At 35.7% G+C, this 26,800-nt stretch overlaps 1 protein-coding gene across 4 annotated transcripts in view; it reads right to left on the reverse strand.

The window, feature by feature from the left end:
• Positions 1-6,626: 6,626 nt before the first annotated feature.
• The window catches only part of CUL2 (cullin 2), a 52,263-nt gene continuing 32,089 nt past the window's right edge, over positions 6,627-26,800 (reverse strand). For all 4 annotated transcript variants that reach the window (XM_040590731.1, XM_040590729.1, XM_040590733.1 and 1 more), the window contains 11 exons: positions 25,151-25,258; positions 22,938-22,997; positions 22,424-22,552; positions 22,230-22,316; positions 21,580-21,732; positions 21,107-21,184; positions 16,824-16,890; positions 15,449-15,651; positions 12,843-12,944; positions 11,966-12,082; positions 6,627-7,093 (listed from right to left, as the gene is read on the reverse strand). In XM_040590731.1, the coding sequence (XP_040446665.1) occupies positions 6,962-7,093; positions 11,966-12,082; positions 12,843-12,944; positions 15,449-15,651; positions 16,824-16,890; positions 21,107-21,184; positions 21,580-21,732; positions 22,230-22,316; positions 22,424-22,552; positions 22,938-22,997; positions 25,151-25,258 (1,236 nt within the window). In that variant the 3' untranslated portion in view covers positions 6,627-6,961. The remainder of the gene's footprint in view (positions 7,094-11,965; positions 12,083-12,842; positions 12,945-15,448; positions 15,652-16,823; positions 16,891-21,106; positions 21,185-21,579; positions 21,733-22,229; positions 22,317-22,423; positions 22,553-22,937; positions 22,998-25,150; positions 25,259-26,800) is intronic.

The following is a 26,800-nucleotide window of genomic DNA, read 5'->3' on the forward strand; positions in this document are numbered from 1 at the left end:
TTCCCCGACCCACCAGCTGGCAAAGCAAGGCCTGTCCCGACACGTAGCCCTTATGCTCACAGGAGCTGCACCAGGAAGGGAAGGAGCAGATATTCCAGCTCTGCCTGTCAAGTCTGTATTTCAAAGGTTGTGCCTGGGTGTGGGAAAGAACAAAGAGGGTCTGTCAGTCCACATGCAAACCCCACACTCCTCAGCCCCGACCGCCAGGCTGCTGCTCAGGACCTGAATACACGTCCCCACTTGCCCCTTCCCACCAAGTAAACGTCTCCGTGACATAAGCTCAATTTCTCTTCCATCCTATCTGTCAAACTATACAGACGTCTTAAAATACACATTGTAAAAAATTAAACACCCAGTGCTCTGAAAGATGGAGGTCATCCAAAACAGGCAATGCTACTGCCTTGAGGGAAGAGGGCTGAGGAGCAGCTCGCGTAATTTCTCAATGACTTTACTCAAAAATGGATGACAGGTATTAATTTGTGGGGTCTTCTCAATGGATAGAGGTTTCTTAAGGCTACAGTCTACTTTCACACAGATGCAAGGTTTCCTTAGCCCAAAACGAGACTACTGCTGTTCTCAACAGGAATATTATACCTTCCCAAATCTTTCACCAATGGGCACATCTCTGATTCACAGCCATGACTCAGATTTTAGGCAGCGCATGCTTAGTGGGTGTACATCTATTCCCTTCAATTTGTGGCTACAGTAAGGCTGAGATACACCATTACCAGTACACTAGAACATGTGGCAGCAGACACCCATTTGGGGGAAGGGAGAAAGAATTTCACCTGAAATCGCTGAGATGAGGCTACGGGTGAGATTCACATGACTCATTTTCATGACCTAAGACAACAGTCAGGCAGAATATACGCGCAAATCCAAAAAGGTATTTCTCAAAGCCTAATTTCCAAGCATTTCTGAGTCCCCAGATGGTGAAGTGATCCCTAAACATAAATACTCACATACTTGTTCATTACCGCTAACTAGACTACTAGTTATCACTTCAGTCTGTTATGGACATCAACGAACACAGCGAGTGAAGTACGCATACAGAGTTCTGGCCACTGCTGCTCTCCGGCAATGAGCAGCAGATGGCTCATCTTTAGTGTAGCAACCCACTGACTGGAACCCACACCCACAGCCCAGCTCCCACAGGTAGACCTCCATGAATACGTTACAGATCCCTTGTCCCAATTATTTTTCAGTGCCTTGAATATTGCAATCAAAAATACACAAAAAGCCTCGGGAAGCAGGTAAGAGTTCATTCTTCCTGACTTGATTTACCTTTGAGCCAATTTAAGTTTGTACACATCCAAGAGAGGGAAGAGGCCTTGCTTGCCTTGTTGGTTAAGACTGGGGCAGTCTCCTGGTCCAGGAAAGAATGAAAACAGACTCAAAACGGCCACGTCTCTGGTTTCTTGAACGCCCATAGCATCAGTGCTTATGCCCTCTCTTTGTGACAGAAAAAAAGCCTGAAAAGAGCATGTGATGTGCTAGATCCTGTGTACACAGACACACTAGATCAACTTCTGAAGCGTAAGAGTCAGTAGACCGTTCGTACCCTTCCACTGATAATTTCCTCTTCATTAGTTCTAGGCAGCACCTTGCTCCACATATCTCACCACTCTGAAGGAGCCAAATGCCTGACACTGCTTAAAACAAATCCCTTAACACATCCTGAACTGGCTTCAAATATACAGATGACTACCTAACAACCTGAGTTTCAGATATATTTTTTTATTCTCTCAAGCTCAAGTTTTGACGACCATGAATTCTATTAAGCTGGTGGCTGGAAAGAAGAAAGGAAAACGGACCCATGCATAACACACTTTATGAAACTGAACTGAAACTGTTCAGCATAACGTGAAAAAATTACCCTAGAAGTATTTAGGTTTTTTACCATACATACCCAGTCAGTTCTGGATGATACAGTCAACACTGAAATACAGGGAACAGCAATCTGCCAATTTTCAAAGCTGTCCTCAAACCACTCCTCTTTACAAGCTGTTGGCAACTACACTGCTGCTGTTCACAGCTGCTGGAAAAAGGTCGGTTGACACACATCAGAACCACCAGCTTCCACCAAAAGGTGATAATTACAGTGCTTGCCCGTCAACGATTATGCTACAAACAAGGGCGCTCTCAGATGAAAACACACCTAACAACCTCCTTATGCATCCACAGCTCCTGTAAACACCAATATATCAAACATCTGGTTGGATAAGAGTCCATCCAAAGAAAGAATCAATGTCTTGGCTATTGGGAAGCGTTCCATACATCCTACTTCACTTTCTGTAGTCCCAAAATACATGTTTTTCTGTTCCTGGTATGTAACACTACCTCAGAGGAGGCTAGGAGAGCAGAGTATGGTTTATCTCAGTAAAAGAGTGGAAGGACACACTAAGCTAGTATAGTGCTCCTCAGTATAAAATACCAGATGAGATTTCTGGCTAGTCCAGCAGCTCTAGAAAGAGTTCATATACAGCAAGTTCACCAGCGGTTCAAGTGTAAAGTTTTTATTTGATATTGTAATAGACTAGTAATGCACACCCGCATCACTTTCCCCAGCTGAGCAGGAGGGGCTTACTATGGTGTCAATGCATGCTGTTCATTACTCCAGTCAAAGCAACCAAACAAGTGAGCATTTCAGTTTTGCTTACATCAAAATCGATACCTTTCAGTCACAAGGGTCATAAAGAGGGTGTAGAAATAAATGTTGGCAGTAATTCCCTAACTACTAGAACTGTTTTAGAAGTGACTAACAATACTTTTTGACTTGCTTCATACAACTTAGGCTTAGGGTCCTTCACTTCTCAGATACATATGCAAGACTGGACTTACCGAGGAGATTAAGGGGGCTTTCAAGTCTTGCGCTGCATACTCATGGGGCAGTTGATGGAAGCAGCACCAACACATGGCTATGTCAAATGCACTGCTTCCTCGAAGACTCTAGCACGCTTCTGCCTCAAACACGTGACAAGTAATCATCAATACTGAACTAAATAGTATTCTTGTTAATTAACATCAGCATGTTTAAGCTATTTAAAGGTAAGGAATACAAAAATACAACTTCAGTACTTCTAAAAGGAAGACCAACTGGCCAGCTTCCTCATCCACCTCTCCTTTTGCTGGCTGTTGTCTTCTTCCCTTATTGATGCAATTGTGAATTCCACAGAATGGAGACAGTAAGAAGTGCACATCCAAGCTACACATACCTAGTTACTTTTACAGTCATGTTTGTTCGTCATCCTTCTTTAAAACCACACACACTTGTGTTCAGCAAAGTCTTGTATTTTTTTTAAATTATAATACCCAAACAATGTTTCAATCCTTCCTCTTCTTTTGCCTGACAACTTGCAAAAACTCCGTTTTGTTATCACGTAGGAAGTGCAGTACAACTTACCATAAGCAAGTAAGAATAACTTCAGATTTGTAATAAGAGAAAATAAGTGCAAGTGCAAGAATAATTGCTTCTGGAGAACGTATTTTCATAGATTCCAATATATTAGATTAATTAATGCTAGGTACTTACGATACTTGTAAAGCATGGACAATCCTAATATATTTTCTCTAGGGTACAAAGAATTTACTCTGCTCAAGAACCAATACTATGTTGCAAAACTTGCTTTTAAAAATTAACTTTTTTTAGGGACAAGACATAGCTTTCTAAGCATAGCTGAAAGACAACAGCTTATAAAATACATTTCTCCTTTGACCAGTTTCTGTACTCAGCTCCTTATTTGGAAAAAGGATGTACTGATTGAAAGGTTTCTTAAAAAGTGATGACGCTTTCTCTTTCTCATGTTATGGTGACTTAAGCACCTTTCAAAGCTACAGCAGTGAAAGTATGAATACATTGAAATACAGGTACACATTTTTCTTTTTTAGAAGATGACAATCGATCTGAAGACAAATCAAAGCATCATAGAAACACATTTTCTGTTAGCATAAGAATTATCAATAACAATACTAGAGGTAAAATGCATTTTGATATTAGAAATGTATGAAATTTATCAAATCATTATGTTTTCAGACTCAGCTGTATGGCTCCCAGTAAACTAGCAAGTCATACATGTCAATAGACTTATAACAAATAATAAAATCTGTACAACTATACCAGTTTCTTCTAGGGGAAAACTTAAAAATGCATGGCATTTTTGGATGGCTTCTCTTTCTATAATTTGCCCCTCTTGTTAATGCCCATTAGCACTTTGTATTGTAATGACACTTGCCAGATGTGAGTTGCCAGGCTGCAGCACTACACTAAGTTGTGTCACTGTGTGCCTGCAATGACCTCAGTGACCTAACCCAGCTACAGAGCGCTGAATCTCTGCACTGCTTTTTTCCTTAGAGGAGAAGCGCAAGTTATAAAGTAGAATTCAAAATGTTTCCCAGCTATAGCCATGTTTCCCAAGAGGCACTGAAAAGACAGAATTTGGAAAGACATTGTCTGGGGATGCCAACTGCGCTGAAATATATGAATGTTTTTAACTCACTAAACATGTCTCAACTCAGCAGCGTGCTTATCTAAAAAGCAAAATACTACTTTTGATGGTTTAAGTATGCAAAAATTCAGAGATAAGGTAATGCTAAAATCTTACACGTTTGGGCTGGAGCAGTAAAGTTTTTGTGAAGTGTTTCTGAAAAGACATTTGTTAAGGCTTTTTCAAACTCAGTCTTAAAATTTTGCTACTGCAATCTAAATTTAAATAAAGATTTTATTAACCCTTTTACGAAGAAGCAAGCTTAAAATCTGTTGATTCATACACGAGTTACAAGATAAACCACATTTCTTCCCAGAAGCTTTGGTGTCACTGCTAGTTTGTTTTCAGGAGAAAGGATCTGATGATTCAACGCTCAGGCAGTATTTTTTCTATTTTTTTCTATTGTGTCACAGAATATTCCCTCTACTCTATTTTTTTTTTCATAAGTAGTAATTAATTACTTTTTATAAAGCACAAAAATGTTTCACACTGAAATAGAAGTCACTCCAGTCAAAATCTATGCTAATATGTCTCTTGTTTACTACACTCAGTGACACTACAAGCACCTTTGCTGTCTCCCAACATGCATACGCAACTCTGAACTACCGCTGTAGACAATGATCTTCTGCACCATATTATGATCAGTTAAAAAAACACTTAAGACATTTTTAAAAAAATCTAGATCTTAGTGTAGTGGGATAAAACACCATAAACATGGAAATGTTTAGTGCCCTTCATTGTTTATTGCCCTTTACATGCCCTCAGCAAAATCCACATAAAAAAATATTACCCACTTCTTGATGCATTTATAACTATATAGTTAACTATAGAAAGTTTACTATATTCTCCAGATAACATGTGAATGCAATGCCACTTAAGAAATAAGAGACAGCAACAATCTGAGAATCTGAGAGAAACCTTTCATACAGTGAAGAACTAGAAAAAGAAAAAAAAACTGAAAAAGCTCTCTCCACAGGGCTTTTTCCTTTAAAATTAATTCTTGATCTGTGGGCTTTTAGTAAGTGATGAATATCATACCATCTAAAAAAAATATTGCAAATAATATATTATCTATATATATATTTTTATATGTACGTAAATAAAATTTGGCAAAAATAGAACATTTAAAGTTAACTTAATATTTATCCTGTCAACGAATATTGCAGGCATAGTCATAAGGAAGCTCTTTTCTGCAGCAAGCATTCAGTGTGTTCACACTCTTAACACTCTTAAACTCCAATTACTTCCAGTGGTAGAGTCAGTATCTTTTGAAATTATGCTTTGCTTATGGTGAGAGCGAACAGTCACCACGCCACCCCGATGAACAATGCAGGACACAAAATAGTCCATGGATTTCTTGTCTGGCCTAACTAACTAGAAATCTAATTGGGGCAGATAAAAGCAAAATATGATAAATACAGTTATATGAGCCAGGAGGAAAAACAAGAAAAAAAACACTATGGGCTTATGCAGAAACAAACATAGGTACCTATCCATGTAGTGTTTCTACCCAATGCATTAGTGAAATAACATTTTTTAATCACAAGTCTGCTATATTCTTTCTCATTAACAGGGTGGTTTCACAAGCCACTGAACTGTATTTTTGATGTTCATGATAACTATTCCTAACTCTTTGTGAACTACACTACTTAAATCCCCTCAAACGCCTGTTTATTTCTCTTGTAACATATTCCTACAGTGAGAGATTAACAGACACAGAGTAGGCCTACAGGCACGAAGAATGCAAATTAGCCTAATCTCAAGAAAACAAAATGTGCACTTAGCCATTAATATTTTTTATAATCACATCAAACATTAACATACCTAGTATTCAGTTTTATATAAATTAGTTCTTGTGTCAGATCTACTTCTGAGGTTATCCAAAACCCAAACATAACATTAATTTTCTCTTCCAGGTCTGAATAATATTTACAGACATTAATGGTATATCCATTTCTACAATCATTCGAGACACATTATATAACTTTATTTTTTTTATTTGACAAGCAGCAGTATCATGTTCGTCTTTTTTTTTACATTTTAATGTAGATACAATTATTAGGTTATCTGTCATATTACAATATTTAGGGTTTTTGTTTGGGGGTTTTTTTGTGTTTTTTTTTTTATTTTTATTATTTTTTACTTTGTCTTAAGATACATTAAAAAACATCAACTGCAAACGTGAAAGGGGAGAAAAAAAAAAAAGCATGGTACCCAACCAATTTTCCACATTTCAGCAATACTTCACTCATTCTTTTAGTAAAGTTTTAAGAAATGTCATAATGACATGAGCTTGAAATATCTATAGGCATTTTCATTGACGCTCATGACATGGCACTGGTGATGTTGTAAACAGCAGAAAAACAGGGGCTGCCAAGTGACCAATTATGGAGGCCCAGGCCTGCCTCTTCCCACAGGAACACACCAAACAGTGACAGCAATGATCTCCTTACAATCATACCTGCAGGATAGCAACATCATGCTACATAACTGTATTCGTCCGCAGAGGCCTGGCTTCGCTCTATGTACTGTTTGTCTATCAGAACTTCAATACACTTCTTAATCATGCTGATACTTGGGTTAAACCTAGCTCTTGATTGGCTAATTACCTGCAAAAGAAAGACGGGATTTTTGTGTTATTTGTATTTACAACAGTTACAACTGCTACAGAAATATTCACTAAGGGCTTTAAGGTAAACTCAGTACATTTTACTTTTAAAGTCAGGATTAAATAAACCTGGAAAACTTCATTTATAATAATCAACAAAGCATCTCTATACATTAGTGTTAGGACACTTAAACGGACTGGTCAGCTCATTGGTTCAGTTTGCTTGCATATTAACCAGATCTTTTCAGTTCTCTTCCTTGCCTAATTTGCCACAGTACAAATGAAGATAAATATCCAGGTTAAAAACTGACATATTTTTTCACTACTACCACAGCTCAAGAAAAGTGAAAATTTTGTAAAAAAAAAATATATGTGCCTTTCCATGCTGGCTTTGCTATCTGACTTCTCTTTCTGCGCTAGGTCCCTTTTATTTCTGTATATGTACTTTGATTATTCTGGAATATTTAGTCTATGGACTCCCAAATTTTGCTTGTGTTACAGCAGTCCTACTTGGAAATTAAATGCCTGAAGAATGTGTTCATCTTAGTTTTTGTAATAGTTTATACAATTATGAATGGTTAAAATACACTTGATTGTATTTTTCAAAACTATCTCTAAAGTTGAACACAATTTTCTTCCCATCCATTGCCACTTTTGTTATAAGAAGATAGAGAAGACATTTTCATTTAATAAAGATTTGTGAAACCTGTGTTTTCTTCGTAGCATTACAAAGACACGTTTAGAAGACATGTAAGCAGTTACCTCACAAATTACCAAAAAAATCTGACTATAATGTTACAATAACACCTTATCCATTCTTGGTTTAAATAAGGTTTGAATATATTAAAATAATATACAATTTAAATACATTAAAAATGAAACCTATCCTCAGAGATTCCACAGCACTAGACAATCAAATTTGCAAGAAAAAAAAAAATAACTTTCCTTTGTCAGGAAGTTTGCTGAAAAGCACTAGATGAAATAACACTTTTCATTACACAAGACAGCCCACGTAGTAATCATTTTGTAAAGTTACACTACATTGCTGTTGCAGCTGCCAGGATACGAGATGTGAGCTGGATCTGTTCCGTTTTGTCTAAGTTCCAGCCCACGTAGTGCTGTGTACCTGGTCCTGGAAGGCACCGGAACTGCTCAGCTGCCTAGAAGGTGTAAGTGGGAGTCCCTCTGCCACTGACCTCTTTTCCTATACAATTTGAGACTATCAGGATGAACCTCCCTTTCTTCAGTCACTGAAGATAGACCTATGATTTGGTGAGTTCCATCTTGCTATGCTGGAACTTTGTAATACATAGAATAAAAAATTATTCATTGTAAAAACAAATCTATATACGCATCGTGGAAGAAACTGTCACTGCAGACAAAACTTTAGCTGTCTCTTAGTAGTTCTCAGTTTTGTACATTCTCTTGTAGAGAAGAGGAGGAAACTATGTAGCAACAGAACATGTATTATCTATTAACTTGGAAAAATTTTCAAACAAAATCTTACTACTAAATGTCACAATATATTTTGCCCGTAGTTTCTCATTTGTTCTGTAGAGAAAGCGATTTTTATTTCAGCTGGATTTCCTGTTTTCTTTACAACTTTCTTCATTGGCTGGCTTTGTCCCAGCTCTAGAGCTTGCTGGAGCCCTCTGTGAGCCAACAGAGCTCACCAGGTAGAACTCACCCAGCAAAGCAAACAAAAACTTCAAAGAGTAAGTTTTGTTGGGCTAGCAGCCAAGGGTCTGGTATGTTCCACATCAGTACAAATGAAGAAACTTGGTGCTAACAAGCTAATAGTTCTGCTCCAATTTCACCCTTCAGTCCTACACTCAAAACTGATTGTCATTACCGTACTTAATGTATTTACTTAGGACAGAGAACAAAAGACAAAAATTTGTATTGGTAAGGTTATTTTGTTTTTGTTTTATCAAAGATAATAGAAATAAGAAGGATGGATAGAAATAGTTGATGGTCAGAATAAAAAAAAAAAATAAATCTGGGAATGACTGCATTGACCTTTCCCCTCCACTAGTCCCACTGACCTCATTCATTTTAAGGGAAAAGCTACCTCGTCCTACAGCAACTGCAGCATGGCGCCAGAAGTAAAACTATCAGGGCATAACTAACACACAATTAACAATTCAGCAAAGACCACATGCTGACATATACAGGTCTACCAAGGGCCTCGAGTATTTTCTTGGACACCTCACCCTAAATGAAACGTGTGGTGGTGCAGTCTGTTTAGAATCAGAGCTAACTGCATTAAGGCTATGAGCCTTTCAATCGTATCTCTAACAACAGTATAATCCTGTCCTTATATTTCAGAAAAAAATATTTATGAGGTGAGAAAATATTATCCATTCACAGTAAACAGACTTTCAAAAGATTCCTTTCAAAAGATTCATTCTTACTCCTCAAGAAGTCTGACTACAAATTTTAAGTGAATACATTATATATAAGTATATATTAATAAGCAATTGATAAATTAAATATGTATAAATTTCTATTTTACATTTATATAGCTAATATATATCACATAATAAATTAGATCTATATAGACATCATGATAAAAGTAACAATATCACTATAATTAGTAACAATATCACAAATAAATAAGAAATAAAAAAACCTCTTGACAGCAAATCAATTCTTACTACAAAATTAACAGGAAAAAAAGGAAGTTGGACAGACAAGTAGGTAGTTATGCATATTCTGAAAGTTTAACAGAAGTGGTGGTTACTCATTTTTAATAAAGGTCAGTCTTATGAGAAAGCTGAGCACGTTCAACCTAGAACCACCTGGCAGTTCAGCCTTATTCATACAACATGAAGCAAAACAAGTTAGTGAGCTCAGTGCAGACATAACTAGGTAAAATTTCTACTTCGCATGACATTTTCATCTTTGTGTTTATGCATTAACAATACAAAAACCTATATCCCCACAATTTGCTGTAAAACCTGGCAATAATTTCTGAAGTGACAAAGAGTATATCTGTATCCCAGACTGTAGAGAAGACACCTAACATTTTAAAGAACCAAGTTCATGCCTCAGTAACAGTTTAGTTGAGGCAGAATGGAGATCGGCACAAATTAATTCAGTGTGCAAAAAAAGAAGGAAAAATTAACCTTAGTAGACTTTTGTACTGCTTCCCCTTATTGCTTAAGGTTTCACAATTGCTCATTTAAGGCTACATCAGGTCCCCACACCATATTGCAGCATAGATAGCAATTATTTAGAAGCCCAGCCTACAATTTTAAATTCTCTAATCCATGTAGGATACAAGTGCATTCAAAATTGAGAGTTAAAGACTAAATGATAAAGGATAAGATTTTTAAAAATGTCATATATTTAGTTTAAAACTAGCTCAAGAAAACATTACAGGTAGAGGTGGCTGGTGACAGATAAATGGAGCACCAACTTTACTTAGTTTTTAACTGAATAACAATCAAAATATCCACCTTTCCTGCAAAGCATGAAAAAGCTCCTGATGTTAATAGAGCATACTATTCTGCAAGAGTACTGCAAGACCAAAATGCAGCAGAGGCATGTCAGATAGTGCCCCTTGAGTAAAACAACGGAAGAAGAAACCAGAGAGGATTTTTTTTTTCTGAAACATAACAATTTGTAACCTATTCTACCCTTATAAACTGGTCTCAAGCAAATTACACTTTGAAAACTTTTCCTAAGAATTTAAGAGTAGGGAGAAAAAAAGCATTTTCAAAGATGAAACAGGGCTTGCCTACCATTTTCTACTTTTAACTGTAAATTCTTACAGGATTTCATCATAATTGCATGGAGATGGTTTAAGTAAACAGGAAACCAAATAACCAAAGATTTTGAGAATAACGAGGACCTCTGCTGCCTCATCTTTTAGGTATTTAAAATCAGATTTCTTGAATTAAGCTTGCTTTCAGAATACTTGTGTACAAGCACTATTTCAAAATCCAAAAGCTTTAAGACATCCTACATTGCAAATTCTGGGCTTACAAGCTCTGTGTAACTGCTTATTTTTTTTAGGAAGTAAAAATCAGAGTGCCCAGTGTGGTAAACTATTTCCTTCATGACCACAAGACAGAAAGCACACAGCAGGTCTCAAAATGACTGAACGCCTCTCTACCTCCTCCGCAGAAATCTTTATTCTCTCTCCCACCACTTGCTGTGAGGCTATCCAGCAAGGCTCACGAGACACAAGGATGAATTAGACTGAAGAAGGAATGCCTTGAAAGGCTGAGAAAACTAAAACTGGGAACTGATAGGTAGGAGCAAAGATTAGGTTGGAGTAAGAAATACAATGAGGCAGGCAACTCGCATAGATGGCAAAGTGAGAGAGAAATGAAAGAAATAGCACTTCCATCCTAGCCGGTCTGTGATAGTTCACATATCATTAACCTGGAAACTAAAAAAACCTAGATAACTGTACCACTTAATGGAAACTGGAGATTAAGTAGTGCATGTCTACGTACTCGAACAACCTTCAAAATTCAAGCCATGAATTAGAATAAAATCACAATTGGAGCTCCAAATTGGGTAGCTGCTTCTGTGGAGATTCCATACCTAGAATATCCATACTCAGGTCTTCAACTGAACCTATAGCTCTGGCCATGATTCTTAAGCGATACATCTGTTGGCACAGAACCAGCCAACAGGAAAGACAAGCACAGAGGCACTGAATGCTTTAGTGCTAAGACACATTTACAAGACTGAGGGATCACAGCTAGTGCTCCAGTACTGCAGTTCAAAGCAGACTCCAATGAAATTATCACCAGTTTCACTGAGGTATTAGTTTTGACATGGGAGAGTTTTGTGAGATCTTTTACCCAATTAACCTGAATATTTTCATCAAATTACGCTGAAGAGGATTTTCTCTTACCTCCTGAATAAGAGCATTATGTCGCAACACTTTACGTGCTTTCATGATACGAACTATAGCAGCTTGAAGATACATTTTTCTGTCTTCATCTACAGCACTTCTGGTCTGCTCCATCTCCTGCGACACAGGAAGAACAGTAATGCTTAAAATATAGCAAGATCAATAAAAGTGACATATTCATAAAAAATGACACTGCATAAAAGTCTCTTTAACCTATACTTTAATAAAAGTGGTCAAGTAATACAAAAATCTAGGTGAAGTTCAATTCCAGGCAAAGTACTTCCGTAACTCAAGAATACCAGGTTTCATGAACATCAGCAGGAAGGTAGGAGAGACACATCCAAACCAGCATTTTTGTTAGGGAGAAAGGCAGGCAGAATTTACTATAACATATCAAGTTTGGCAGCACTTGTATCTCTTGTACAAAATCTTGTGTCTTAGGAGATACAGAGGGAACGCGGATTAACACCACCAGAGTTAATTCTAGTTGCCAGAGGACACAAAACCATAGGAAAACAGTCAATTGGTTCTGCGGTTCCTGGAATAAGTTGCTTTTATAAACACCATCATCAACAAAAAAAGTCTCATTAGATAAGACAAGCTAAATGTCAATCCCATTTTATTACATAGAGGAATAGCTCTCGTTTATCTCTTCCTTGTACTTTCTTATTCCCTATTCCATCTTCTCCTGCCTAAGTTATAATTGCAAAAAAATCTGCAGTGCTTAAGCTTTAAACTTAAACCATTTCTCTACAGTGATGTAAATCTTACACAGGGACTCTTACATCTGTTTACACCAAACCAATACAATTAATTTGATTTTAGAAAAATAAGCTTCCTAAGGCTGTTCAAGCTAGATACACCAAAGAATACTTGCCTGTGGTGTGTCTTTCTGCATTGATGTAGTAATTTTAAATTTTGTTCGTTTACTGCTGAAGTTCATATTTAATGAAAATGTAGACTCTGCCTCTATGTCTTCCTGCAATAAAGAATCTTTTTAAAAAAACAGAAATGGAAGCAGAAAATGGTAACAATTTACTTTGAGAAATCACAGGTTGGGGCTCGCATATGTACAAACAATTTTAGATTTGTAGTTGGAAATTCTAAAATGCCGGTTGAGTTGAACCAGGTCAATTTTTTAAGCTACAGTTTAACTAGCCTAGAAATCAAGTCTGTTTCAGAAAACACTATAAAGAACTCTGACTTACACAAATTTTGCTAACAAGCCAATACAACTAACACAACTTCTGGTTTAATACTTCAACTGCTTATCTTAGTTGCAAACACTATTCATTTAAACTCATTTTCTCCCTGCAAAGAAAAGTAGGATTTGCATTTTATGCCAGAACCACAAGAGCTGTTGCCTTCACAACTACTACTAAGGTTGCTTTCCAGAACTTAAGGAAAAACATCTCAGTATTTTGTTACATTATAATAGCAATTGCATCTATCTGTATGTTTCTAATTTTTTCCTGTCAGAATCTCAATTCTTTTCCACATGCAAAAGTGTGTTTCTTTCAATAAATGGTAATTATTCCCTGCAGCCCAAACATCTTTATGTTCAACTAACAGGATGACTTGACCAATCTTTGCAGTTTCCATGCAAGAGTCTGTACAAGTATTACCAATTTTCAGTAGAATAAAGTTACTGAGCTTCTCTGACCTTGGAATCTTGTGAAACTGTGGTTGTCTCAAGTGCAAATACTTTAGTAAACACTGCCAATATTTATCTGAATATATATGCAAAACAACAGTAATTCTGACTCTATATTCTGCCACAAATATTATTTATTACAATATTTTGTATTATCCAGGCATAGTATAGAAAAAGGGCAAAGATCAACAGCTTTAAAAAATATAAGCTAACTTAAAATTTTAGCATTATTCTACTTAAATGGCTGAGTATAAACCAAAATAAATTGTGTTGTGGATGAACTCAAAAAGCATGATTCTAGTGAACCAATGAAGATTTTGCCAAAAGTTTCTTTATTTCTTCCCCCCTTTAAAAACAACAAACAAAAGCAAACTACAACATTTAATACACTGTGCTTTTGTGTGTGGCTCAGATACAGTTAAAGAGAAGTTAGTGTATTATATAATTTCACTGCTTATGCTACTAAAGTTCACTGGCTTATTCAATAAGTAAGCTGACAGACTGTCTATAGAGATCTGCTTTCATGTTGCTGGATGGAGTGCAAAGAAAACAGAATTAGCAAAAATGTCTGAATACAACAGCCTGGATGTTAAAGAATCAGCAAACGCAGTGGTAAATGTTAAAAGGTAAAAGGGTTGGAAAGCTGTATCATTCACTCTTCAATGACATATGCTTAAAGAAACTGGGTAAACCTTATACAACAGACATAAATAAATGTAAATCCTTTAAATAATGGGCAACTTTCTAAGATTATGAGAAGTCTCACTGTTTTCTGTAATAGCTCCCAGTGTTATATTTCACCCATGGTTTAACAGACATCTTCCCAGCCACTGTTCCAACCTGAGCTCATTTCTAGATAATGGAAGCATGTCCTATGCTTCAGCCAAGCATCAGATCTTCCTTATGATCTCACTTTCCATTTTCTAACATTTTCCTGGTTAAAAAAAAAGCAGCTCTCAGAGCAGCTTTGGATTTCTCCTTGTAAGTGAAGTGAACAGCTTATCTCAAGTTTCTTCTGCCTGATACTGTCTGAATAATAGGCTTTCTAGGCTAGCTGAAAGCACATGCTGAAGTTTGCATGGTATGCACAGGCACTTCTGCAGTGTTTCTTACACAACAGGTATCTGTAACCTTCACTGTATGGGCAAGAGGGTAACTGGTTTCACATAGGTCATACAGAAGTATGGGGCAGAGTCAGAAACAGAACCTGTATCAACCATTGCCTTAACCACAAACAAAGCTCAGATATGACTGGAATTCCATGAAACTCATGGAATGACAAGAGTTTGGCAAATTGCAGCAAAAATCCTCTCACACAAGCCCTCCTTGCTCTCTTTCCTCCTCCTGTAATATGCCAGCCAGGAAGAATATGGTTGCTGTTACACATTGGGATTAAGGGCCTGGAAGTGTATATATATATTATTTCTTTAGTATCTCTGTAAGACTTTTTGGTTTACTACACTCCCCCTTCCATGATTCAGTACAACTTTGAAAGTGGCATCTTTAAATACTGTCCCCCTCCAACAGCAGTGAATTTAAATATGGATGAAATACAACAGAAACAATAAACATTCCTAGCATTATTACCTTTTCAGCATACCATGCGGTTATAGGCATAGAGAGCCTATATGACATTGATAGTTTACTTCCTCCTGTACCTTTCCTTACAAATACAGATTTGTAACTTTTCACAAGGATCAGTAATACAGTTTAGGAAAAAAAAAACCCCACAAAAAACAGCGGATTCTTTTATATTAAAAAAAGCCCTCAACAAATATTACAATCACAAGACTGAAAACATGAAACTTTTTAATATCATTACTGCATACCTTGTCTGAGTCATGGTTGATCATTTTGACATCAAGTAAGGATTTGATGGTTTTTGTCAGTTCCTTCTCATTCATTTGTGTACTATCCTGAAGCTCCTTGTAACTGACAGTTTCACTGTTGTTGAAGGCAAGCAACACTGCCATTTGGTATGTCGTGACCATGGCTACATAAGGTTTGCACAAATAATTCATTTTTACTTCACCTGTAATGATACAAATAGCACTTTATAAACTGATGGAATGTTCTGAAAAGTCATCTGAAGCCTAAGTCCTAGAGCTCCTCATACATTTCCAGACATTCAATTCACACCTAAGTATGTATTTAACACCTGGAATGGGAAGACAAAAACTGATGTTGTGAATTCACACATATAAAATGTGGTCTGCAAAAAAACCCCCCCTCTGATTAACTATGAATACTAGAGCAATAGTGTCCTCAATTAAAAAGGAAACCTACAGTGTTGAATTTGAATAATACAAAATAATTTATAGTACTAAAAAAAGCAAATTCCAAATAGCCTCAATGCATTGCAAAGCATAAACTTCAATTAGTAATAGCTTTACACAGAATCACAGAATAATGATTGCAAGAAAGTTGTTCCAAGGATTCTTTTTTTTAAAAGACTTGTCTATTACAATTTTTTCACAATGTTCTTACATTCTTTAAATTCCCCTGAAATTCAAAAATGAAAGAAAAAAGGAAAACGCACTGAACAAATCTGCCTGAAAGCAGATTTAGATTTTATGTGTGAAGATGAGTGTGAGTCAGCAGCAATCTTCTTTTACCAGAACTAAATTTTCATTACATCTTGTTGCATGCTAGTTTGGTTTTCACCTCCGTGTAATATGTTGTGGTGCTCAGTCCTTAAAGTCTGATACCGAAAGCACTTGAAATAAAATATGATTGACTGATACTTACTAAACTAAGCTACAACTTTACATCTCTCTCCTGTTTTTTAACATATATATCTATATATTAAATATAAACTTAAGCAAATATATATGTGTGTTTACTTAGATACTTATATAGCATAGTATAATACATATTCTTAAAATTACTTAATATTCAGCTAAGGGACATCTGATATTATAGAAAAAATTCCAGGGCAATTACTAACTCAGCAGTTCTGCAGTGCTATGTTGTAGTTAGGAATGTAAAACTCTGTTTTTCCTTGCATTTAATATATCACAGAAAACACACACAAGTTTACAAAACAAATTCTGGAAATACTAAGCAGCAAATATTGAATGAATTTATAAGGTAAAGTCAGTCAATTGACTTTCCAACTTCAAAGTCTGTTGCCATTTGAAAAGCCCTTCTAACAAGTAACTGTCAGTTGTATAGAGCATAAGTTTAGCAAAGCACTTTTTTTACCTGTACAAAGATAATGTAACCAAGTAAGCTTCCTTCCACTAAAATGCTGACTGTAAAATAATTCAAACTGTAAAACAAAATGAACTTCAATTAGCCAAACACATAACTACTTACAATAGTTTATTATCACACTACCGTCACAGTGAATACTGGTTTTACATTCACCATATTGGATGCAAACATTGCAGATCAATTCAATACAATATTTTCCTTTAGAAGACAGGTGATGACTGAGCATCAGTCTTCTACTAAACTATTTGAACATATATTATCACTTGATGACTAAATCAAAAAGATTGTTGACACATTCATAATCTCAAAGCATAAAATACTGTAGTTAAACGGTGTTCCAAAGTAGTATAAATTCTTCTGCATTTAAAAGCATTTCTAGGAGGTTTTAGCAATCAATCTTGTTAGGTTTTATTATGCTGTTCCTTCCGTTTCAATATAAAAACAAGCGCATTTTTATTTTTTCACCTTGTTGAAATCAATCTATTTTGGCCAATAAGGCCAACAGCATCCTGGCTCGTATCTGAAACAGTGTGACCAGCAGGACAAAGGGCAGTGATTGTCCCCCTGTACTGGGCACTGATGAGGCCGCACCTCAATCCCTGTGTTCAGGTTTGGGCCCCTCACTGCAAGCAAGACATGGTGGTGCTGGAGCATGTCCAGAGACGGGCAACGGGGCTAGTGAAGGTCTGGAGCACAAGTCTGATGAGGATCAGCTGAGGGAACTGGGGTTGTTTAGCCTGGAGAAGAGGAGGCTCAGGGGGGACCTTGTTGCTCTCCACAGCTCCCTGACAGGAGGCTGTAGGCAGGTGGGGTCGGTCTCTTCTCCCAGGTAAGAAGTGACAGAACAAGAGGAAACTGCCTCAGGTCGCACCAGTGGAGTTTTAGATTGGATATTAGGAAAAACTGGAACAGACTGCCCAGAGAGGTGGAGGAAGCACCATCCCTGGAGGTGTTTAAATAAACGCACAGATGTGATTTAGTGATGGACTTGAAGTCCTGAGTTAACAGTTGGACTTGATGATCCCAAAGGTCTTTTCCAACCTAAATGATTCTATGATTCCATGACTTTGATATCCTATTTAAAATAAATTCAGAAAATAAGTTTTACCTATTTTTTTAACAACATCCTTCAAAAGCATAAACTTTCAGTTAACATGTATTTCCCACAGTCAGCTACATACTGACTTTCATGCCAAAACTCATCTTACATTCCTGAACATATTTTTAGTGGGAATTCCAAAAGAGCAAGTTTGAAAGTAGGCCCAATTTTTGCCACCTTCCAATTTGGGTTTCGTTCTAGACACACCTACACAATTTGTAAACATCTCCAAATCAGGAACTGACTACAGATCCTCAAATTTCTGTTGAAACCTTCCAAAACCTATTTTCACAAAGAACACCACATTTATGATTTAGGAAATAACATTTCAAAGCTGTGCCAACACCCCAAAACCTGAAGCACCCCCTCAAAATCAGTATTTTAAAAATGCTATATGCAAAATTAGCATTAGTAGTAATGCTAATTTCTTCCATCTTTTTTTGATTTTTACATGAATTTCTTGTCATTATGAGAAATGCTATATCAATCATTCTGGAAAGTGTTTTTTTTTTCCCCGATACTGAAGCTATACAAAGACAAACAAATACAATAGGAGAACAGGAATATGAAAAAAAAAATCTCTAATCAAGAAAAGGTCTTAAAAACAACTTTAAAATTCCCCTCCTCTTTAAGAAATGAAGTTTTTTGTTTTGTGCAAGTGAAAATCAGCTATGCAGTTTAAAATGTGGTACTACAGTGCACAAGTTTGGTCACTGTAAATGAGACCACTTTCCAGAAGACTCTAGGAATGTAATTCCTAGAAGATTCTTTCAAAGGTGTATTTATGTACATGTAAATGTTGTTTTCACTAACGGAGAATAAGAGAAGGAAGGGCATAAGTGATCTGCAGACTGTGATAAGAAAAATCAAATTTACACAGAAGCAGCAAAATCAATCTTGTATTTTATATAACGCACCATATTCCTGTCATTCCTGGAAACTAGCAGGTACATTCCTGGAAATGAGTGCGCAATAGAGAGTAAGAAAAAGCCCTAGGAGATGAAAGGAAGCAGTGGATTTTGAAGAACAATTAAAGATATTCCAGAACATTTAAAAAAAAAAAAATAAAAATCTTTTGAGGACATGGCTTCCAGCTTACTTATTCTGTGGGCTAAAATGATGCAGGAAAGTTACTCTGACATGAAGGAAAAAATAATTTCTCCAAAGACTAAAGTTAAAGTTTTCTGCAAGGCTTGTAAAAATCAATATTTTATTTTAACATATGTAATACAAGAATCTGATCATTTTGCTTGTAAGGAGAAATATAAAAATGGGGATTTTTCAGCAGCATTCTAGTAGCTATGGCATTCTTTTGGCTGTCCTCTGAAAATGACTGAAATTTTGCTGAAAATCCAACAGAAAAATTCAAATATAAATCTTAATCATACATATTAGCCCTATAGCCAAGAGGAACAAATCTGACAATACTATGGGCAAGTGTCTGCTAAACCTTAGTTTTAGTATGTAAGGTTGGGTTTGTTTTTGTCGGGTTGTTTGTGTTTTTTTTTAATAAAATCAGAGATTTTGCGTTCATACTTCCTATCCAAAAGAAAGAAAATATGGCTTGCAGACAAAACCTAATCTAAGGTCTAACTACTTTCTGGTAATGAGAAAAACTTAAGCAGATTCAAAGAACTATTCCTTAAAATGGGATCAAACCTCCCTAAACACCATGTAGCCAACACTCTGTACAAATCAATTTGGCTTACTCTGACTTGCTCTGGCAACTCTGGTTAACATCGAAGGAAAATGCAAGAGGCAATTTTGACCTCTTTAAGAATCAGGTGTTTTTCCACGCATAAGCTTACATAGTATCAAACCCTGTATTTATATACCATTCAAATAAATACGTAGTTATAGAAGCTCCACCAGTCTCAGAGCTTAAAAAAGCTGTTAAACACTTTGCCCGGTTACAGAGGTACTCCCATACTTTGGAGTGCAACTGCAAGATATTGTTTCCTTTCTAAATCCTGGCCAGAATCCTGAGAGAACTTTTTCTTCATGGGTCAAATGATGAAATCTGACAGTAAAGACTGACATTGTCAATCTTTCAAAGACTCCACAAGGTCATGTTCTGTTTCCTCAGGGAATTATAATTTAGCACATTAATTCTAGCTAGGTGACACATGAGTACGTTTGCTCCTTTAAAGTGGCAGAACAGTGAAGTTAGGCAAGCAACCCAGACTCTGAGCTGCTTCTGATAGGCAAGTAGATAACAATATTCCAACTGAGGCACAACTGACAATACTCCTATTTTACAACCACTAACAGCAGCAAAATGTCATTAATCACCTTCTGTGGATCCCATAGTATGGGTTGGAAAGTAAATTATTACATTGCTATAGCCAACTGCCACTTAAGACACTGGAAATAAAAGCAGAATAAATAGTTCTAGTACTTAGTAGCAATACATGGAAAAGCTCCTTCACCACAGAAACAAAAATTTGTCATTATAATTTACATCAGACAGCAATTTAAGGTATAAAAACTGCTTTTAAAAAATCTGTTATATCCAGTAATATGAAATTTTTATTGCCTAAAATGTATTTCACCATTAAATACACTTTAGCAAAGATCAACACACACATTCTGTATTTTAACGCAAACATTGTACACGTAACATTTGGAACACGATAATATAATAAACAGTAATAAAATATTGCATCTCTACAAAGCAAAAATAATGACATAAAAAGAGAATATTTGACTAAAGTAAAACTTCTACTGCTTCGAGAATTCATAAAGAAGTTTGCACAAAGCTTGATTTTGAATGGCTCCTATGAAACACAGGACAAGAGACCTGTATGTGCATTTTAATCTGCTATTAAATCTGTTCAGATTTAGTATTAGAAACAAAATCATCTTTTATCTAAATATTAGGAATCTGTTTTAAAGCTAAGAAACAACCCAGTTCATTTGATTGTATTTATTATCTCCCTCATCAATCATGAAGTGTAGAAGACAGATGTGAAAAAAGAAAAGCTATGCAAATAGATACATAAATTCAGTAAGTCGTTTGGGCGACCCTTCCAAATTTCATATGGACTGCAAACAGGATAGCCATGATTAACAAAGAAAATGAAGCAGCTCAGGTTTTTCTCTGTTGATGACCTTTTATTTGGAGTTATTTTACATTTTCCACACATTTACAAGAAGCCTCCTACTAACCTACCATCTGTACACTTTTTTCCAGTTCCTGAGGAATTGCAAATGTAGAAGAAGGAGCCTGAGTTAGAGGCCATGCACCAGCCTAAAGGTATTGGGAAAAATAAAAGCATTAACATTTTCATACAGCATATACATTAAGAAAAAAATAACACTATTGAACAGGTCTATAGTGTATACTATGTCATCAGACAACCACTTTAAACCAGGAGTTCTACCGCTCATTTTTTAACTCTCATTATGCATGCCCCACTGAGGTATTAATTCGAGACAAGAACACAAGGCATTTTACATCACTATTGTTTAGTGTGCTAGTGGGTTAATTTTCAAAAGAAACACTAGGAAAATAAATTATTCTACAATGATCACAAGGTGTCAGTTTCCATATGAGAAGTATTCCGTTAGAAAAATTGTTCGCTTGTTATCAAAACACAAAAATTAAGTACAAATAACTCAACAGTAATAAACATACATTAGTACCTGTAGAACATATATCTGAAAACTAATTCCCAAATCTATAATCGTGTCCTGGTTTTTGATGAAGTTGTTGAATTTATTGTTGAGATCAGCACTAACACTCATGTCTGTATACATCCGGTGGAGCTTGCTGGTAAATTCATAACCACAGGCTTGCTGTGAAGAAAGATTGTAACAGGTTTCACAGTGAAAACAGTACTTATTATATAATATTATGCCCATTCACTACCAAAAATATGAAAATCTAGTCAGCAGAAGTGTTGTTATAATATTTACAGAGAACATTAGTTACAATAGAAAACAAACATTATAAAAGAAAATTATCAGATTTATTTTAGTTTCACTTTCTGTACGTTGATTCATATGAACAATTATTTTATGAAATTGAAAGACAGAGCTAGTTTATGGTATTCCTTGATACTTCTATAATGTAAGCATGAATTATTTAAACACACTTAATAGAAGTACTCAAAATCTCATAAAAATCTCAAATGCCTAGGAGATAACTTGATCAAGAAATTAGTTTTTCTTTTCAGCTATTGGAAACAGGATCTACTGATTGCTATGTGATCTCTGGCACCCTCTGCTGCTCCCAGTCAACATTACATACACCTATGTACATTTATTCTGCATTAGAAGAATTATTACATTACCTTTAGTTTATTAATCATGGCTTCTTCAGAATCCATAGACATAGACAAACCATGAATTAATCTTTTTGCCAACATTCTGGCATAGAACTGCATTTAAAAAAAAATCAGATATGAGGATTTTCAAAAGCATAACCACATTCTTCAAGTATACTTTAAACGCAACATTTTAACATTTTCTGAGTATCAGAAGTTACCTTTTGGAATACATCTTTGTCATCAATGTATTTGAAAACAGTAATGAAACTTGTAAGCTTGTCTTCTACTTCATTCTCTGTCATTCCTTTTGCTGACTTCTTCAACAAGTTGTCACAGTACTTGGCCAGCTCAAGTTAAAAAAAAGAAAAACAAACCCAAACCTACTTGTCAAGCTTGAGAACAAATGTATGCCAAGGTATTCCAAACTTCTACACAAAAGTTAATACATGAAATAAGTCACAGCCTACAGTCTCATGTTCTATTACAAGGGCTGTATTCATAGGTAAACAATACATACTACATGCACAGAAAATACAAATTATTTATCAAAAATTACAATTGTACCAATTTTGTACACATACAAAACATGCATATAGGTTATTTATGACTGCTGAAATACACACCCGAGGCTGACTTAGTGTGAGAAACAGATATTCATGTGATGGGCCCTATGCCAATCTGTTTGACAGTTACACAAAATTATTATTACTTTTTACAATAAGTATCACTTACCAACTCAGGTGCTTTGCAGATCGACTTGGGCTCCCTATAGTTAACTACTGATGTCAAAGCCTACATAGGAACACAGAGCAAAGAGGAAAAATGTAAATGACTTAAACTTTTATGAAATTTGAAGAAATCAAAAATTGTTCAGGGCAAAAGTGATCTGAGAGCCTATAAAACTGAACTACACAAAAGGGAATCAAAAAAGAAACAATGAATAGAAGTGTTTGAACTACTGCTCTCTGAGAATTTGTGTGCTGAAAATTTTTAAGTTGAGATTTAAGTAGAAGTGGAAGGAGTAAAGGAACAGAAGTTAATTGCAAAAAGCAGAAGAACAAATTAAGTTCTGAGTAGAAACTTAATTGTAAAAGTATGAAGATCTTGGTATACCACAATATATATGGTCCAAAAGTACAGATGGAAAGAAACTGAGGAATAATTGCAGATCAAGCAGTATACCAACAGCAGTTTACATGTAGAGCACATATCTTGAGCTGAAAAACATATGGTGTGCTCCCAACAGCAAAAATGGAAAGAACTTGCGGTTATTGGATTTTTCAATAAAGAGGAGAAAAAATATTGTTGAAAGTGGAAATTCAGAGCAGTGTAGTACAAAAAAATACCGTAGCTGAAGAAAACCTGAATATAATGAAAAAGGAAGGAGAGAACAGCAGTTTAGAAATGGAAATAAACAGATATCAAAATCATTGAGATTAGTTTCTAAACTACATATCACACAAATTAACATTTTAAACTAATACTGAACCGAAAATATTGCATGACCATAGCTCCTAGGAATTAATAGTTCCTTCTATGGAAGGAAACGATTATTGTAAAGAAGAACTGACAAGCAACTTTCTTGTACAATGCGTCAACATTTCAATTTTTGATAACAGGTCCCTAGAATCCCTGTGAGAAAGGAATGCATGACTTGACAAGAAACATGAAACTCTTTGAAGCTTAGAGCAGTCTTTTGCAATTACACTGGAGGCAACAATAGCAGTTTTTATATCCATGATGAAAAACTGACAGCAGATTAAGATTTTAAACATTTATTGTAATAAAGATCACTGAAGTGAAAAACTGATGTATTTAAGGAAAAAGTACGTTGCCTATGTGCCAGCAAACACAGCTGTCAGTCTCCTACTACTACACCTTCTGGTACATGACATTAATTACAACTGAGACAGAAATGTATTAGGGTACTGAAATAAGTGTATGTTTTGAAATACTAAAATATTTATTTTATCAATATCACAAATACAGATGGGTAAATACTATTGATGTTACCGGTATCTTCATCACTATGTCTTTCCAGATTCACCTTGGCTGAAAATTACCAAAGCTTAGACCATGACCCTAACTAAAAACTGCAATTACTGTAAATGCCACAAAAGAGCAATGAAATGTATGCACACATACTATGAAAGGAAATCATAGATAGGATAGTACTAAGTGCATTCTCTAGGAAAAAGATAAAAGGATATATGGGAAAGAATGTGAAATTAATAAATGGATTAGATCAAAACCAAGTACATTTTAGGAGGAACCACTCAATCCCTCAAGAGCCCAGGCATGTGTTGCAGAATTTAACAACAACTAATATTACTATTATTATTATTTGTAACAATTAGAACTGTTATCTTAAATACCTTCATGGCATTTCAAAGAAAAGAGCAGCATGCCTCTCTCCCTCAACAGGCTTATTTAACTTTAAGTGCAGTTCTCTCCTGAAAAAACTTGCCCATTGTGACAGTGACTGAAGTAACGTAGTTTCCAGATATTCTCTGTAGCTAACTTGCTTCAACTTGTAACAAAGATTCTAAGTAATACTAACAGCATTCAGAGTTCAAACATTATGGCAGCAAGCAAATTAAATTTCAAACACATGTTAAGAGTTACCAAACTTTCCAAACCCCACAATTTGTATATTTATTATCTGCACTTAATTCTACATTAAATGGGTCAGCTCCATTTTTATGTTTTAATTATGGTGGACAGACCTTTCTTTCAGAAAACGTTTCAGTATTAGAATTGTTTCCTTTGACCATCTTTTCCCCTAACACTGGACTGTCTTTTGTGCCACTGCATTTCTTAACTAGAAAAACTGCATAAGAACTCTATCTTTGAGTATGTGTTGATGCCCTGAAGAATTTTAGTGAGCCTGTAACAGGGTCCCATATTCTGTTGTCCAATGTTTTTTTAACTTAGGTAAAAGTTACCTTGTCAAGGGCACTCATAAAGTGTTGATCACCATTCAAAACAGTATTGATGAGTTGAACAAATTTACTATGTACTTCCAAAACTGACTCCACAAACTGAGTTGGCATCTAAAAAAAAGTAGATAAAACAGAAAGCAAGTTAATGAGAAAAGTAGTATTGCCTGCACACACAAGCATACCTACAGTAGTTGTACACCTTTCCCTAATTATTCTTTTTGATAAAAGTTAAAATCATATTGATTAAGTCTTTGAGAGGATTGATTCTGCATTGTTGTACACTTACACTACTGTGCTTCAGCATGTTTTGGAAATGAAAAGTCCTGCTACCAAACATAGGTTTGAGTCTATGCTGCTTTCGTGTTGTCTAATCTTTTCCACTATACCCTAAAATCCTTAGCCCTTTCAAAAGTCATTAACGCTAACATGGAAATACAGCAACCAAGCCAAAAAGCTCCTGAAATAAGTAAACTGTTGCTGCTTCCCCTACACACTGACTTAAAGACAAAAAAACCCCTTTGATTTTTCCCACGTAGGACAGTTACCAATCAAATCTAGTGCGCCACATTTCAGTGTAACATTTTGTATAGAAACAACTAATAAGCATTAGAGGCGGCCTTTACACAGACAAGCTGGCAGGCAGCAATGTAACAGTGTGCAAGGCACTGCCTGCATCACATGACTCCCCAAGTGCATTCTCAGGTCACACATTAAAAATGTTTTGAAGACAAAGTACTTAACCCACACAGTGGAACAAGTATTTCACATCTTTATCTACCTAAGTTTGTGAATTTTCATCATTCTCCTGGCTCTGCATTCACTTCCCTGTGTAGACACTGTTAGTTTGAAATTTGCAAATAACATGAAAGCAAACTATACTACTAGAGACTTCAGCCCATTTTCAGTATGCACACAGGAGTCATGGACAGAAAAGTAAGCACTCCTGGGCAATAAGAAAGGGAATTTACAACAGTTCATATCTACGTAGTATTATAGACAGAAACACTGGATGGCTGAAGTCACCATCCTAAAGTGAGCACAGATCTAGACAGTAAGATGTATACATGTACAAATGTAACGCCAAATTGTTTCTGAGCAGTGATGCTAGAGGAACAAAAATGGAATTGAGTTATTTAAATACATATGAACTGAAGAAAGTTTAACACACTTCAGTAAAATAATTAAGCTACAGTATTTTCAGGAATTACATGAAAATATGAGACTACAAAGCTATTAGTGAAAAACACCACACTGAAATCAGGACAGGATGTCAAGTCCTACAAATAACATATAATTAAACTAAATGGAATCATTGGTTTCTAACATACCAGAACAGCAAATGTCACTGACTTAGAGAAATTGAGGGAAAAAATACATACATGGAACAAAAGGACCCACTTGCCATGACAGCATTAAACAAACAACAATGAGAAATATCTAGCTGCAGTAGTTTCTGGTTAGATCACAACAATCAACTCTCAGGATAGATATGTGTTGCACAGCTAAGCGTGCTGATTAGAAGCTACAATTTATCCATAATGTTCCAAACCAATTTCATATAGACAAAGTTAAAAAAAAAAAACAGAATAGACTAAAAAGAAAAGGGTAAACATTTAATCAGGAATGTTAATCAAATAGGTAATTTCAGCTGCC

Source organism: Falco naumanni, chromosome 4 (genome assembly GCF_017639655.2).
Source record: "Falco naumanni isolate bFalNau1 chromosome 4, bFalNau1.pat, whole genome shotgun sequence".
In the NCBI taxonomy this organism is placed as follows: Eukaryota; Metazoa; Chordata; class Aves; order Falconiformes; family Falconidae; genus Falco; species Falco naumanni.